Genomic DNA, 16,367 nt, shown 5'->3' with positions numbered 1-16,367 from the left:
TACCAGAAAAAAAAAAGTCCCACAATCCAGCCACAAAATAACTTCAGGTTTCCTCCTACTTCAAGATAAGAGTTTATATTATTTCAGCAGTGATAAACCATCCCTGGTGGATCTCTACTGGAAGGATGCAACTGCATAACTACAACAGGATTATTGCTTTTCGAGATCTGCATCATCTCAAACCTCAGCTGCTGCTTTTATTTATAATATGAGAAAGCCTACCCAGTGTTATTTCATGTTCTAGCCATTTCACAAAATAGCTGTTTCCAGTCAGAACCGAGAGGTTATAAAAATATTTAGCACAAAGATGACAAACATCTTATTTTTATTAGTTTTTCAATCTTAAATTCTTACATATTCAGATTACATTTAATTATCATCTGTGCCTAGATGTGCTAGGAATAGCAGCTGCCGGGATACATTGTCATTTCCATTATTTTAGAATAATATAGTACAAACATTGATCTGACCTTTCGATATCTTAAAGATTTGTTTTCTAAGAGCAAAATTCTCATTTTTCGCCAAAAGTCATCTGCAAGGGCTACACAGGAGTTTGAGATCAGCACCAACATATTAAACAAAAAGAAAAACAAGAAAACATGCAACAGAATGGAAACAATAATCCTCCCCACCTCCCTGGCTTTATTCCCTTATTTTTTACTTATTCTCAGATTTCTCCCTGTCAAACTTCTGGCCTTCAGAGAGCCTTGGCCATACAAATCTGTGGGAGTTTTTCTCCACTGATGAGAGAGATGAAATCTCACCTGAATTTCCCCTGGGGCAAAGAGATGTTCAACCAAAGTGAAGTGTTTAAGGAACATGGATATATACAGAAATTTTGGCTGTGTGCCTTACCAAGAGGAATTGCCATTGGATTTCCCCATTTCACCCATTGCTGCATGAAATAGTGATGACTAAGTCACCACTCACATCAAACCCAAACCGCCTGGCATCACTGGAGCTAAAAGCAGCAGCATTTGCAATGCTTTACCCTTCTGAGAAGTGGTCTTGAGCACTCAGTGATCATATTCTATGTGACAAATATAAACCAGAGATTGGGTTTGAGAGGCTGAGTCGGTGACCCATCAAGCAGAGGGTCACCAAGACAGCTTAAAACAACTTCTGTGTCTCCAATTCAACTGATTTGTGTGGTGCACTTTCCAATTAGACTACTGGAGACCTTGGATATCTATGGACTAGAAGCCCCTTTCTTTCTCAATTCTCCTGTTTTCGCTCTCTCATTTTCCACTACAAATTAAAAAGAAAAAAATCTTACAAGGTAGAAGTGACCTGACTTTCCAGTTTAAACAAGAAGCAGGAAGCCTTTCTCTCCTTCCCCTTCCTCAAACTGTTTACTCTGAGCTTTCTTTGTACAACCTAGAGCAGCAAGAAAGGGCACAGGCTTGCATGGTTTGATTCTTTTTTTTTTGTAGATCATCTTTCAAAGTAAACAAGCAATCCAAAGCGAATCAAGACTAACAAAAGGGAACACTTTGCCTCTAATATTCCTTTAATAATAGTTTGGATTGCTAACACTAGAGTCTTTCTATCTGCATACACAGACTAAATTATATAGCCGCGTATTTTAATGGGCAGAAACAAAGGTCAAAATCCAGGAACTTTCATGTATACTGTTATGATGAAAAGTCCTTTCATTTTACATTGCAGTTGTAGGAGTTTCAATAAAAGGGAGTCATGGAACAGTAGGGGAGACAAGAAAGACATTTGTGCCTCCCTTTTCAGCTGCTATTAATAAAATGAATGAGGCTTTATCTCACCCATTTATTTTGTAAATAAAACCCCCTTAACGACAAAGCAGTCTTTGCATAACTGCTGAGAAATACAAAACTAAATAGCACATCAACTATGTTCTTATGTGGAGAAAAAAATATATCATTACGTTTCCCGTGCAGTGGGAATCTTTTTAAAGAGGTTACACCTATGCATTTTCTTCCCTGAAGAGGGGAAGATGAATATTTGGCTGCCAGCAGATGAACCAGGGTGGACGAATGCATTTACAGAACAATGTATCTGATAAACTATGAATACCCCTCCCTAGCAAGAAAGGTTAGAGCTTTTGGTAAATCTGCTCCAGCCTTGCTCAATACTACACTGCAAAGAGACCAGGAACTTTAGATTCAGAGAAGCTAAGATAATGATGAATGAAATGGCAAGAGTAGTAAATCATTGTGAACATGAGCAGATCCCAAAGAAAGCTAGGCGTTCATTTTGAAAACGAAAATGTTTTGAGGTCATCTTGACACTGAAACTTTTACAGCATTGCTTAAGAACCTGCCAGCAGTCCTCTCTCATCCAAATCTAAGAGAATCTTGTGCTGACAGCAGTACTTGAATGAGGACAGTGACACGAGACTCAGCTATTGAGGTGCTTGGCTGCATTTGTACAAAGGCATTATATACTGTACAGTCCCATTATACACTGCACAGTCCCTCCTCCCCACTGATCAGAGTTTGGCAATACCTTGAGAAACTTGGAATTGGTTAATGATGATGATGATGATGATTATTTAGATAGCTACAAGAAATTATATTTGATAGGTCTGAAGGCATTAGCTCCCAACTTTGACTGCATTTTCTCCTCCCCCCCTACCAAATATTGGCTTAGACTAAACCGAGGTTAGGTTTTCGTTACTGAAAAGGAATTATTTAATCAAACAATATCCTTAGAATATATGTACATCCTCTTGCTATTCCTTAACATAAATTATAGAGGGGTTGGGGCTGTTTGTGTGTTTGTTCTTTAAGAAGAGGTCAGTATGTAAGATCAGCACAGGTGGGCTACAGGTTATTTGCTCACCCCACACAGCATCTCAGCCGAGCAGAGGGGCAGGTCACAGGACAGTGGTCACAGACAGCATCGCATTACTCCTCTCTGAACACTGCTTGACTGGATTTCTGCTTCGTAAGCTCATATTCTAATACCTATGAGATTTATACAGGCTTTCTTTCCTAAATCCCAGCTCAGGTGACAATAATGCTCCCACCGCCCATATAAAACACCATCATCTTTCCTTCTGTAAACTGTGTTTTGCTTCAATTCAGCAATCTTGCTAATAAAGTCTGTTAGGTTCATATGAGCTATTACAAAAAATATATACTAACTTACAGTTTGGTTTAAGCCATTTTTAGGAGAAAGGGTAAGTAAGAATATCTCCCATAACATCTTGTAGCAATATTACCATACCATGTTTATATACCTCTAGTGCTCTTATTGCATTTAAAGTGCTAAGATTTAGTTCTCCAGCTTTAAAAAGAATTACTTTATACAGAACAAATATCAAACTGTATCTGCCATGAGCGCAATCACTTCCTATAAAACACCTCCACTGTGATCATCATAATTTCGTAGCCTATTTCATCTCATGAACATTTTATGTAATAAGTGCAAGAAATATTTACTTCTCCATCACTAGTATGAGTAAATAACTACTCTTAGAAGAGTTAATTATTAAGGCACTGTAAAATTAAAGTAACTAGATGATAACAGTGGAAGATTTGCCTTCTATTGTCCAGTATATGAAAACAACAGTTTAGAAAAACTGTTGTACAACTCAATTTTTCTAAAAGACAGGCCATGCACAAGGCTCTCGAACACTGACACAGTAAATGAACACAGCACCTGAACATTCAATTTATCATATCCTGGAAGACTGCTGTAAACAGGTTTTAAGCAAATAAAAATTTGGAAAAATATAGAAACAAACACTTGTAATAGTGCTCACACAGCCTCAGCCTCAATATTGCAAACCCAAGACTTCTCAATACTGCAGCCACACAGAAAAGTCCACACTTTACCTATTTATGTAAAAATACTTAGCAAGAAATACTTGTGGAATTTTATAACCAATAAATAAGCACAGTTTTGACTTCCAGAAGAAAAAAAAAGGGGACAGAAAAATCAAATCTTAGTATGAATTGTAGTAACTCTAAAAGGAAGCAGTTGGAATAGCGCCCAATTTCTGTAAGTAATAGTTAAGAAATCTCCAAAGATTAACAAACTGCTTTCTGGTACAACTTCATACTGACAGATTTTGTAACTTTTACAGTTCACAAAAACCCATGAAGATGCATGAAACCCTGGGTTAAATGCTGAAGTAGATTTAGATGGAGACCCAGACTGCTGCATCAAACGTACAGTTGATTCTTTGATCCAGTGCATAAGTTATGGTGATTTTTTGAAGTTGGTGATTTTTTGAATTGAAGTTTTCACGCTGCATCCATAAAACCCATGTGACTGCCAAGTCATGGAAGTATTGTTCTTATGCTGCCACTTCCTAAGTACACTCTCGGGGTATTAATAACACTTATAAGAAACTACAGTGAGATGCTCTGAGTATTTCCAAGTAGATCAAGACATGGTTGATAGAAACTTATGTATTAAGTTGTCCTTTTTCATCACAGGCCTAGCTAGGGGCATGACTGGAATTATGGGCAAGTGATATAAAAGTACACTTATTAAACAATGCCAAAAATAATACAATTGTTACATTAAAAATAAGCAGGTCTCAAAGTAGCATTACCAAGTCTCTTGCAAATATTCAGGCTAGACATAAAACAGTCTCAAAACATAAACTAAGGGTTAGAAACAAACCTGATCTTCTTCAAAGGAGGTGGGCTAAACTCCACAGAAATCCTCAAGAGATACACCAACCAAAAGGTGGGTGTGTAATGAAAGAGAAGCAATCAGAAATGTTTTGAGATCTCAGTCCTTCCCTCCTCTGTCCTACAGACTCTTCCCCAGGACTTGTGCAATAGAGGGGATGCCGTACCAGATGTGCAAACATATATTGACAGCACATTTTAAGGAACCTGGTTAACAACCTCCCTTGCTCCTTTGGTCCATATGTGCATTTGTAGCATAAGGAGCTCCAGGAATACTCTTTTGATGCTACTGCAATGACCAAGGGACATTTTTCAAGCCCTACAAAAAACACAGACTCCGTGAGAGGTAAGTTTCCAACAGGCAGGCACTGAGATGTCTTGCACACCTGGAATGACACCTGATATTTCTGTCCTTGCCTTCTCCAGCATGTCCTCACAAAGTCTGCTCTGCAGTAGGGTAATCTTTGGAACGAAGATATCAATCCTAGAGAATCTCTTAAGACCAGAGAGCCTTAGAAAATGGTCTTGCCCTGATATGTAATGGTCTCAAAACTGGACATGGGAGATGTGGGGAAGGATAACTGATGAGTGATTGAAAATTTCCCAGAGGAGCAACAATCACTATACCACCCTATCTCCATGGGAAAACAAAGACTCAAATGGGAAACCCATGAAGTCTGCAGGAGTCCAGTGAGGAGCAGTATCTCTGACCACAGGAAAAACCCTAATCTGTCTCCTGCCTAGCTCTAGAATATCAGGATGAAGAAGAGAAGAGGGGAAAAAAAAAAAAAAAAAAAAAAAGGCAAAAAACAGCTGAAAACATTAAACAGAGGAGTGCAAAGAAGAAACTGCTGCCACAATACATTTTCACAAAACTAATGGAAAGTCCTGTGAAATGCAGCTTCTTCAGAGGCTAGTGATTTTTTGGCATGTTGTGCAAGAAAATCCCACTTTGCCATAAATGTCTAATTGATTCCTTCCTGCACTGTGCTCCTTATGGACACGAGTAAATGCTCTCCAATCTCAAGATCTGTCTAACACCTGTGCAATGAGATGCTATTTTTTGATGTTTGCTTGGGAAGGCAGATCCAAATCCCTCGAGATGAGGTTTGGAGACTCAGGTGGGACCCAAAACACTCATACTGAAAGGCAGAATAAGTCTTAGAAGCAGAATGGACTCAATTGTGTTAGAAAAGCCCTGATTGCAATGGATGCAGCTATTATTACCCTCCCAAGTGTCCTTGGGAGATGCAAAAAGCTGGGAACATATATCAGAGGACCTAGCTACGTTATCAGGAATATATTTGGAAAGAGCACTGAAAACTATCTGGTCTTACACCAAAAAGGCAGAAACTTCATGGTGGTCTGCAGGACCACCAATCTGGAGGAAGTCTAGTGAGGATACTATGTGGGTATACATGACAAACACTATGAGACCAGGCAAATCTCTACCTGCACTGGCTCGACTCCATCTCTCTGGGTGTGCTCTCAGAGCATGAGACTGACCTGAAATGCCCCAGCAGACACAGAGTTCAGCCAGTGTCTCTGGATTTAATTGACTGAACGAGAAACTGCATATTCACTCTTAGCCCCAGAGACCAAACAAATTAAAAACAGACTAAAGAGTTTATAAAGTTTGTTCCAGCCATCATCCTTTCACCAAAGCTGTGGGAAAAAAAAAAAAAAAAAAAAAACACCAACCAAAAAAACCCCACCAAACCCCTCAATATGGTTTTCTTTAAGATGGATGATGATCACCGTCAGTGCTGGTGAACACCAAGGAGAAGCTCATGCGTTTGGACTGACAAGAGTAGCAGACCATAATAAAATTAGGGACCTCTTGCAAGTACAGTGTACAGCAGTATAAAAATAAATGTGGTGCAGGTCAAGAGACATGATGCACTCTCTCCACTAAGGCGGCAGTACTACTGCCCCCATTTTGCTATTCTGGACTTGCACTTGGGAACAAAGTCATTTAGCCTACTTAAATCCCAAATGGGTCTCTGTTCTCCATTTCTCTTTCATTTAGAAGAATTAGTTCTACCAAATCCTTTCTCTGAGAAGAGAACTGCCTTAAAAGACCCTAGGGCTAGAAGAGCAAATACATCCTATTAAATCAGATTCTTATGAGAGTAGTCCATAAAGAGACAAAAGAGGGGTCAGAGAGAGAGTGACACAAAGACAGACTGAATGCAGCATTTGTGGATGACTGCACGTAGCATCCAAGAGTCTGCAGTGATTATTGTCCAGTTAGGGGAAAAAACAGACAGAACTGCACAGTTAGGAAAAAGCAAACAGGAGAGAAAAGGGTGATGCACTCCAGCACACCTTCAGAAGTGAGAACAAGTATGAGGGCACTGGCCAGCAGGTTGATAATAAAATCTTAGAGAGTCACAAAACTTAGGCAAAGGCTGTGATAACCCACAGGAGGCAGCAAGGTGATGTCTTGAGGAACACCAACAGTATCTATACGCCTGCTTTGGTTTTGATTCAACAGCAAAAATCCCCAGAGACTGAGGAGTTGCTTTGAGGATTTCACCCGCCTGAGACCAGACAGCTCTGCCGCCTCTGATGGGAGGTCCTCTATGACCTCTTGCATTTCTCTCTGTAGTTCAAATGGCTACAGAGACTTTGTTTGTCTTCCCTTATCAACACCAAGCTTGACGTCCTGGCAAATCCTGCAGTTTCTAGGAAAATGTTCCTTCCCAAGACATATCTGACTCCCAAACAACCACATGCCCATGGGAAGTCACAATTAGATGCTTCATTGCTTTGGAGAAGCTACCAAGAATGAAGCAAGAAACAAAGTCTTCTTTAAAAATAAAAGGCAAACCTCCATGACTGAAGACAAAAATAAAATGAAATTTAAGAAGAGAGGAAAACTACTAAAACAAGGACTGGGGGAAGTGTAGGCTGTTTCTCAACATGGGTTCTTAAAAACCTGCTTCTTCCCTTTTCATGCCTACAGAAGTAGGAGCCCGAAGCTATTTTTCTTCAGTCAGGTTTTCAAGCTGTGGTGCAGAGATGCAACCTCAATGTTAATTTGCAGAAGGACAAACAGTCAGGGAGGATGTTACAGCACTCACTGCCAATACAAAAATCATGAGTGACAAAATAGTTAATCCAAGTATTTTAACCTTCCTTTTCCCCCCAGCACACTGGATTATTTCTTCCATACTTTACGGGAACAGCAACAAACATAAAAGGAGGACTCTTTACACCTATTAATATAATTCCCTAAAAAAATCAGAACATCTGTTTAAAACTGCATGACTGTTATTCACATGAGAGCCTAAAACTTGAACTTTGTCACCTGATTTATCTACAGCTGTGCTGATATATTTTCCTTTCATAATGTAACCATCAAATTTGACATACTGCAGTTGACAGGTTCAGACAGAGAGGGAGCACAAGAGGAAACATCTGGTTTCAGATGTGGGATATCACATTTATCCTCATTAGTGTGAGGTAACTCCCACACATAACTCCAACCTGTCAACATGGTACAGATCTAGATGAATCTCTCTGAAAGAGACCTTTCCAGGTTTTCACATTTTTTAAGTGCTTTCAGAAAATTTTAGAAATGTTATGCCCGAAGAAGGCATAATGACAAAGAAGTCAACGAATGAAAACCTGCAGAACTAGAAACTGGAAAATGTTTGGTTTTCTTCCTTAAAGAAAACTGGAGGTGGTGGACTAATTTTAGAGGCAGAATATGATTAACCAGCAAGAAACTTTTTTGGCTCTAAAAGAAATTTCAATTTTAAGATAATCTGTTGAACCACTCTTAGAGCAATATACTTTCTCATAAGAAAGGTAATATTTCTGATAAGTTTATTTTATTCTCAAAACTCTTTTACTTGCAGAGTCAAGAGTGCCAGTATAGACTAGGTCAGATGTATAAACCACAGCATCGCTTGTTCCCCTTTTCACTACCAGTCTCATCATCCTGGAGGAATACTGTTGCTGTGGGTGGTCAGAGGATGTATGTTGAATGCTCCCAGCAATTTCAGCCCTAATGAATACTCACTTATATCATAAATAAGTTAATTTCCACCTTTAAAGCACAGCCATAGGGAAATTTTTTTGGTGTTGCTAGAGATTAATGGTATCTTTTTACCCAATTCAGTTAATATGCAAAAGCTGTGAGGTTATCTTGTTACTTAAGGAACATAGTTTCTTACAAAAGCAGAGCAGCTGTTTATAATGACATGAGTGTTATTCACATGAGAGCCTAAAACTTGATCTTAAGAGGTGTTCCCTGCCCCAAACCATTTCAGAACCTGATGAAATACCAGTTCCTACCTTGCTACTTCATATATATCCTTCTTCCATATGTCATGAGAGCCACCCAGAACAAATGGACATGTGCCATTTGCCTCAAGAGTCCCTTACAACCAGGTTCCTCCCCATAGGGCTTAAGGGAAAACTTTGGAGGGGAAGAGAAATGCTTGACTTGTACAAAATGCTCCTCAGGAAACACGGTTTGCTACGACTACCCAAATCCAACAACTCTTCACTTCCTAATCAAGGTCTTTGTCCCGAGAAGTCTTTCACAGGCATAGGACCTAGTTTGTGTTACTATTTACTGATCACACAGATACCTGATGACAGCACTGCTGCTAAGGAACAGACAAATATTTAAAATGCAAAGAATAGTCCGTAAATAAAGTCCTAAAAAAAGTCAGGTGAAGTATAAAGCCATAAAGAGATCACTTTTCACTGGGCTCCAATTGAGATGCTACCTTCTCTCCCACCCTGACACCTATCTAATAGTGCTCTTTATGGAGCCCTTGAGGTTGCTGTGCCTGGCTGAGGGTACCTCCTATTAGGGTTTCCCTCCTCTCTGGAAGAAATACATTGGCATCAACCTAATGAATTTTGTTAACTGAACAAAGGTATCCTTGGTTATCTGCATTTAATACATAGTCATTTCTAAGGCAGTCTGTGCCACAAATCCATCAGACCCAGTTACCCCAAAGGATGAAACTTAAGTAACAGTACAAGCAGGATGAAGCTGGAGAAATAAAGTGGCAGGTGGGGCCAGCAGTAGTCCTGAAAGTCTGAAGCAGGTGAACTGGGGGGCCTTATTTCCCTAGAAGTGGAAATCTGGCCAACAAGACACAGACTGTGGCTAGAGTCAGCCCAGAAAAAAAAAAAAAAAAAAACAACAACAACAAAAAACCAAGTTTATTAAACTTATTAAAAAAAAAGCAGCCCTAAATTTGGGATTCTGCATGCTGAGAAATTTCAGTTTCAGGTCCTAACTTACAGCTTTGTTTTCTCACTATTGACCCAAAGAGAACAAGAGTCCAAGCTCAGCCCAAACCAATACTTCCAAGGCTTCAAATCTGGTAGAAACAGCAATCCCTGGGCTTTCCTGCCTAGGTCCCCATCTGCCTCAGTGCAGCAAGTCCTGGGACCCAAAAGGGCTCTCTGACAAGCACAACTCTCATTCTGTAGCTGCTCAGGGCTGTATCTTGTGAAAGCCCAGGCAGGAGCCCACTAGAAAACCAGGCAACTTTTCAGTTAAATCCCACCTGTATTTCAATCTTGAAAAAAAACACAAACAAACAAACAAACAAAACAAAACAAAAAAAACCACCACAAACTATACAGAAAAATAAACCCCACAACCCTAAACTCTTTGCATAAAACTTTTCAGATTGAAGAAACCCAGAGCCAGTCCAAAAAGTCCAGATGTGCACGCAGGAAAGGGAAGTCTACCAGGATTGAGGCAGCCACCTCTTTTAGAGGTGATTGAGCATATCAACAGTTATTAAGTTCAGAAGATGAGACTAACCACACATCTCCCTTAGCTTTGCACAATTTAAGAGCTACTCTATGCAAACACCCTTAAAAGTGAGCTCCCAGATCAGTACATGTTCAGGCCAGAGGGTGTTTGGATTGAGAGGTCCTCAATCTGATGGGTATTTCCCTCCTGTTGGGACCAATGAACAAAATCCAATCCAGCTGAAGCATGGCACATGCCAGAGGAACACCCCTACGTCTCAAATTCAACACGCCTCTATCCAGCATGCCACAGATAGAGAGAACATCTTTCTTTTGAACCGAGTACCTCATTCTGATCTCCCTCTGATAGCACTTCACCATTTCTACTCCAAGAACATTTCCCTCCTCGTCTCCCCATCTAAATCAGTATCCTATTTTCCTTTACTGTGTTTCACTTCTCTCTGCCCAGCTTTGCAGTTTGATATGTAATAGGTTGAATAATAGAATGTATGAAAGATTTTCTTCTTATGTTTTCAATAAACTCAGTCTTTTCTCAAGTTTCACTGTATTGACTCTTCATCTCTAGAGTCCACCCTGTTTGTACCAGTGCTGCTCTCACTCCTGACTGATAAAAAAAAAAAATACAGGGAGGGCAGGAAATCTGATGTTAAGACATGGAATAATAGGACAAAGAATACAAAGTTTCTACACAGTCATCACATGTATGGGAGCACATGACTGGAGGGGAAAGAGTCAAGCCTACTAGTGTGGGTAGGGTTGGGCAAATGCATGAATAAAAATGATTGCACATGTAAACTCAGGATTGGACAGCATGAAATTACCTTTCTGCTAGAAACAAAGAGAACATGGAAAAGTGGTGTCAAGCCTTGTCCTGACTCTTTGCTGAGGTACAATGCTACAGCCATTCCCACCCAAGGAACATAGCAAACCTGGAATTACCATCAGAAAGCATCATCAAGTCATAGTGAAGAAGAAAGAGTCTGGAGGTCAACACTCATCATTATCCAGCCTTTTAAGATTCACTGAGCTCAGCGAGTGTCACATACATACGAATTTTACATCCATGGTAGGGAACCAAAATACTCAAGGATCATAATTATAAAGGTCTCACTAGGACTAGTAGAGTCCTTGTGTCTAGAGGGGAAAATTAAAACAGACACTACTACTGCTTCACCATGATAAATGAGAACACAGAAAGTAACAGTGAAAATGACGGATGTTTTCAAATCCATTTTACTTAAATTATTATTTAAAAATGTGAAACTTCACCAATATATAACTCAGATTTCCAGTAAGAGGCTCTATCTAAACTCTGAATCATAAATTATAAACAAACATAAGAATATTGGTTATCAAATATTCTACAAGAATAATTTTTATTCATATTAATCACAGCTATAAGTCCAAGTAAGGAAAGAAAGATGAATTAAAGGAAGAAACACAGCATTTATTTGATTTTTGAGAAAATACCTCTCAGTAATACTTATAAAGATGTGTTTCTCCAGTAGAGTTTTGTAAAGAATAAAGTTTATAATTGTGGGGCGGTGGGGGGTGTTAATAACTGAGAGGACACAGAATGATAAGTCAAAATGAGCTAGTGAGCCTGTTCTCCTAACCATAATCCAACCCATTTGATAACATCTTCTTCCATTTCCATTACTTCATCATCACTCATTGCATTATGTCTAAACATAGACTATAAACTCTTCATAATTTCGTTTGTAAAGCATTATGCATATTTACAGAGCTATCTGAATAATCTTAAATTAAGTTATGAGACCAACCGAAGACTGGGGGAGAGCCAAGTCATGCCCTCATACATAGAGGGCTTCCAGAAGAGCAAGGTTAAGCTAAAGCGCCCAAAAGACACAAAAGTTGTCTTTGACACACAATTGCTTCAGAAGACAACAAGCAAGAATTCAGGAATAGAGTCTGGACCAACAATTACAAACATCTGGTAAATTCAAGGAAATGACAGTAATAGTACATCATCATCAGATGTATCAAATAAAGGGTCATTTGAGTACCAAACTGTGTTCAATACTCTAAACCGTGGTGGGAACAGGTCTGCCTGTAAATCCCCCCAAAAAACCTCTCCAAAGAATGTAAAAAGGCTCAGCAGGAGATATACACTGATTTTGACAGTTTCCTGTCAAGGTTTCCTGTCCTTGACAGATTCCTGTCCTTGACAGTTTCCTGTCAAGGTTTATCACTGGACAACATTGAACACAACATCCAAAAGCAGCCATGCAGCAAAAATACTGTGAGCACGCCTCTGATGTGGTGGTGTTTTGGGAAGCAAGCACAGAGCTGTGCAGTGAAAAACCTCCACATTTTACCATGCAAAAAAATACTATTCAAATATTATTTTAAAGCAGTTTTTTATTAGCAGTAGAACAAATCCTGAACCTCATCAAAATAGTCTCTGCATTCAAATGGAGGATTGAAAAACCTAAATCCTTCCATGTAATGATGGGGGTGGAAACATATAATTTGCTTTGGCATTCCCCACTAACTACTTCATAATGCAAAATACCATTTGAATGTGCAAAATTTAAAAATATTAGAAGCTGGAGGAATTAAACCTCTGCCTTGAGACCTTAAAAGGACAGAACATTAAAGCTGTTTTGGGAAGCTAGCAAAAAGCATTTGTAACTATACAGCATTAAGAGTTTGGCAGGAAACCACGTTTAAAGGATGGCTTACTGCCTTGAAAATATTTTTGTTTAAAAGAAATTAATTTCCACATGTACATGTAAACACACAAGTTATACATAACCTGCAGCTTTTCCATATTTGCTCTAAAGATACGGGCAAGCAAGAAATCTCCATTCCCCTTAGGTATTAACGGGTCAACTTGCAAGTCTACCAGATGGCTCTGGTAAGGAGCAAGAATAATTTTATAAGCTTCTATCCATTTGCATTGTACCAAATCAAGCTGAGAATTTGCTTGTTGCATTAGTTGAATTAAAACAGTGACACGTGCCTCAGAACTCATTATCGCTCTCAGAAGAGGGATGCCACAGTAGATGGACATGAGGTTTGATCAAGCTCAGTAACTCCTACAGATGAACATACACTTCCTTTAAAAAGAAAACATATATAATGACGTGCCCAATTTGACATGTGAAGAGCTAGATAGAGAACTTGGAAAAAATAAGATACAAAATGCAAATAGATGACATTTTGGAGAAGCAGAGCACTGGCAACACCAATCCCATTAAGAGATTTTCAGAAAACTGACGGCTCCCAAGAATAGCAGAATATCCACTGCTCTCAAGTTCCACCAAGAAAACAAAACCCTGCCACAACACATACTGTGACAAATCAGACGTGCTAAACTGCAGATGCTACACTTATTTCGTGCACAGGACAGAAAAATACCATTTTCTATTTTACAACACGTTGCTTCTGCAGAGAGCCCCATGTTCTTTATCAACATTTAAAAGCTTGTCCTCACAATGCCCTATAAGGTAGCGAGCCATGACCATTTTCTCCTTGTTTTACAGTCATTTCTCATTTCCATAACACCATTCTTTCTGTTAAGTCCCTAATTTATATAGCAAACCATTGCTATTGCCTGAAAGCCAAAGAACTATATTTAGTGAAGGTTTATTCCAACGGATCTCAGTGCAAGGTTAACAGCTTTCACCTTCTTTCTTTATATAGGGAGGCACACAAATCTAGTCAGAAATTTTCCAGGCAGAAGTAGTCCACACAATTTTTCAACAACCATATTTAGACAACGTCCTTAACTTCTTTCTTTGAAACGATTTTTCCCATGAAATAAAGTTTTCATCTCTACATGTGTTGATAAAAAAAGAAATAAATATAAGCTTTTTAAACCGTACCTTCCATGACATACACCAGGGAACCCACATCTCCTTCCTTGATGATGCAGCTGTCTTTGCCATACTCCACGGGATACATACAATCCACAATCTCCTGGATCTGAGACAGTTCCAGATTCTTCATGAAGTCATTGTCAAGGATCGCTTCCTTTATTAGCTCCTTGGACCTGAGGCAAAAAAGACAAGATTTACCCACATGACCATCAGCCGAGCTCATTAATAGAATGTGAACTTTAGCACAACCACATGGCGCCCCAATGAGTATTGCCTTGGAAAAGAAATCCAAAATTTGCCCTAAAAATCTGATAAAGTCCATCTGCAGAGAAGAAAAAAAATTACAAAAACGTTAACTTGTAATTATTTTTAGTAAATAAGTTTTAGATACATCCAGTATTGAAATAAAAATAGATTTCATGTGATTGCAAGATCCTCTTTTAGCTCCAAGTTTCACATCTATAATAATACCAAAGAATAACATAGCTACTTGAAATATCTTCCATATACAAAACTCAAAGGAAATACAATCAAGAAGTTAAAGGATTTATGACTTAGTTTATTATATTTTCTATTAAATTATACAAACTGGAGCACACAAAAGCGTGATACTGCACTGATTCTTTGAGTATTAATCAAACGCCAAAGGCCATTATATTCACTAGAGGAGGCACCACTGTTACAGGAATAACACCACCATTAATTCATTTCTGTGATGACTAAACGGAAAATTCCAAAATTGTATCAGTGTGCATATGTGCAATTATACATGCAATTTTGGTTTGGCATGCCATGAGGTTGGAATTCTGGAGTTCTTAGTAGCCACTTTGCAAAGTTGAGTAAGGAATGAGTTGTTTCTGAAGAGACAGATTTCAGAACTCAAAGTCCAAGCATTCTCTGGGAGACTACCCAAATGGGTATGTAATACAACCTGCTCTCTCTAGAAGTGCCTCTGCCAGAGTATTTTATGACAGAAAATATGCAACAAAACCAACTATGTTTTCCCCGATTTTCCTGAGATTCTTTCATTTTCTACAACTAAAGTGCTCACCGCACGCGAGTCATGCTCAGGTGAACCCTCCAATCTTCCCTTCAGACTGTCAAGTTCAACTTCATCCATCTGCTAATGCAGCGTAACCACCCTGTTATGACATTTTACAAAAAAACTCCTAACGCAACCTGTGCAAATGAACAACTGAGAATGCTAAATCTGTATCTAGACCAAAACTAAAGCCCCTAAAACACCTGCAGGCTGGACACCAGGTTCTTGGCCCTTCATTTCTCACTCTGCATCTTCACTTCTGTGGGCTGAACAATTTGCTATTGTGAACATAGCCCAGGCAGATGACAGCTACCTGCAGAGCTTATGCATTCAAAAGAGTTTTGCCTTTTTGAAATAAGAATATGAAACAAGGTTTTCAAAGAAAGATACATTAATTGATTGTGTCTTCTTGAAAAAGCGCCAAATTGGGACTTCAGAAGCCCAAAACCAGCCAGACAGCCGTGGGGATATTATATCCGTGCTACAGTCCTTTTAAAGTATGCCTCAAGGTTATACGCAGCACAGATTCAATTTGTTAACGTTTAAGATGCTTTTTATGCTTTTGATTGTTTTGAGGATGTTTCGACAAAACACGCTATTTTACATCAGAGTCCACCAGTACTGACCCAGCTGAAGCGCAGGATGGGAAGCAGACCAGACTTTTCAAGTACTGTCTGCAAGACGACACAGACTCGGACTGCTACAAAACCGTTTTGCTCTTGAGAAATTTAATTTTACTTCACATGCTGTCACTCCAATTCCTTGTGCTTGCAAATAAAAACCACCAGAAAAACTTACATCTGTGTTATTTCTTGCTTTCAGTAATGCAAGAAGCTGGTAATTTGTAAGGCTGACCAGATGACAGATAACCCGATTTCCTTATTCCCTCCTCCTGTGCTAGTGTGAGACTACACTTTCTATGCTCTGCCTTCACTCAGTACTGCTCTTTCAGTCTTAGCCACCCCCACAGGTCCCCCAAATCCTCCTAACAAAGGCACTAATTATTAGCATTACTCAAACTGCCTGCCAAAGACAAAAGCATAATAAAAGCTTTCACATTACTCATATCAACTAGCATTACAATTTCAGCCATTTATTTCATTT

At 39.1% G+C, this 16,367-nt stretch overlaps 1 protein-coding gene across 2 annotated transcripts in view; it reads right to left on the bottom strand.

The window, feature by feature from the left end:
* The window catches only part of PRKG1 (protein kinase cGMP-dependent 1), a 535,590-nt gene that overhangs the window by 453,163 nt on the left and 66,060 nt on the right, over positions 1 to 16,367 (bottom strand). For both annotated transcript variants that reach the window (XM_074874162.1, XM_074874161.1), the window contains exon 2: positions 14,228 to 14,394. In XM_074874162.1, coding sequence (XP_074730263.1) covers positions 14,228 to 14,394 — 167 coding nt within the window. The remainder of the gene's footprint in view (positions 1 to 14,227; positions 14,395 to 16,367) is intronic.

This window comes from Strix uralensis, chromosome 7, assembly GCF_047716275.1.
Source record: "Strix uralensis isolate ZFMK-TIS-50842 chromosome 7, bStrUra1, whole genome shotgun sequence".
Classification (NCBI taxonomy): Eukaryota; Metazoa; Chordata; class Aves; order Strigiformes; family Strigidae; genus Strix; species Strix uralensis.
Note: the sequence above shows the minus strand (reverse complement) of the source record. Positions and strands in the feature narration are given on the sequence as shown.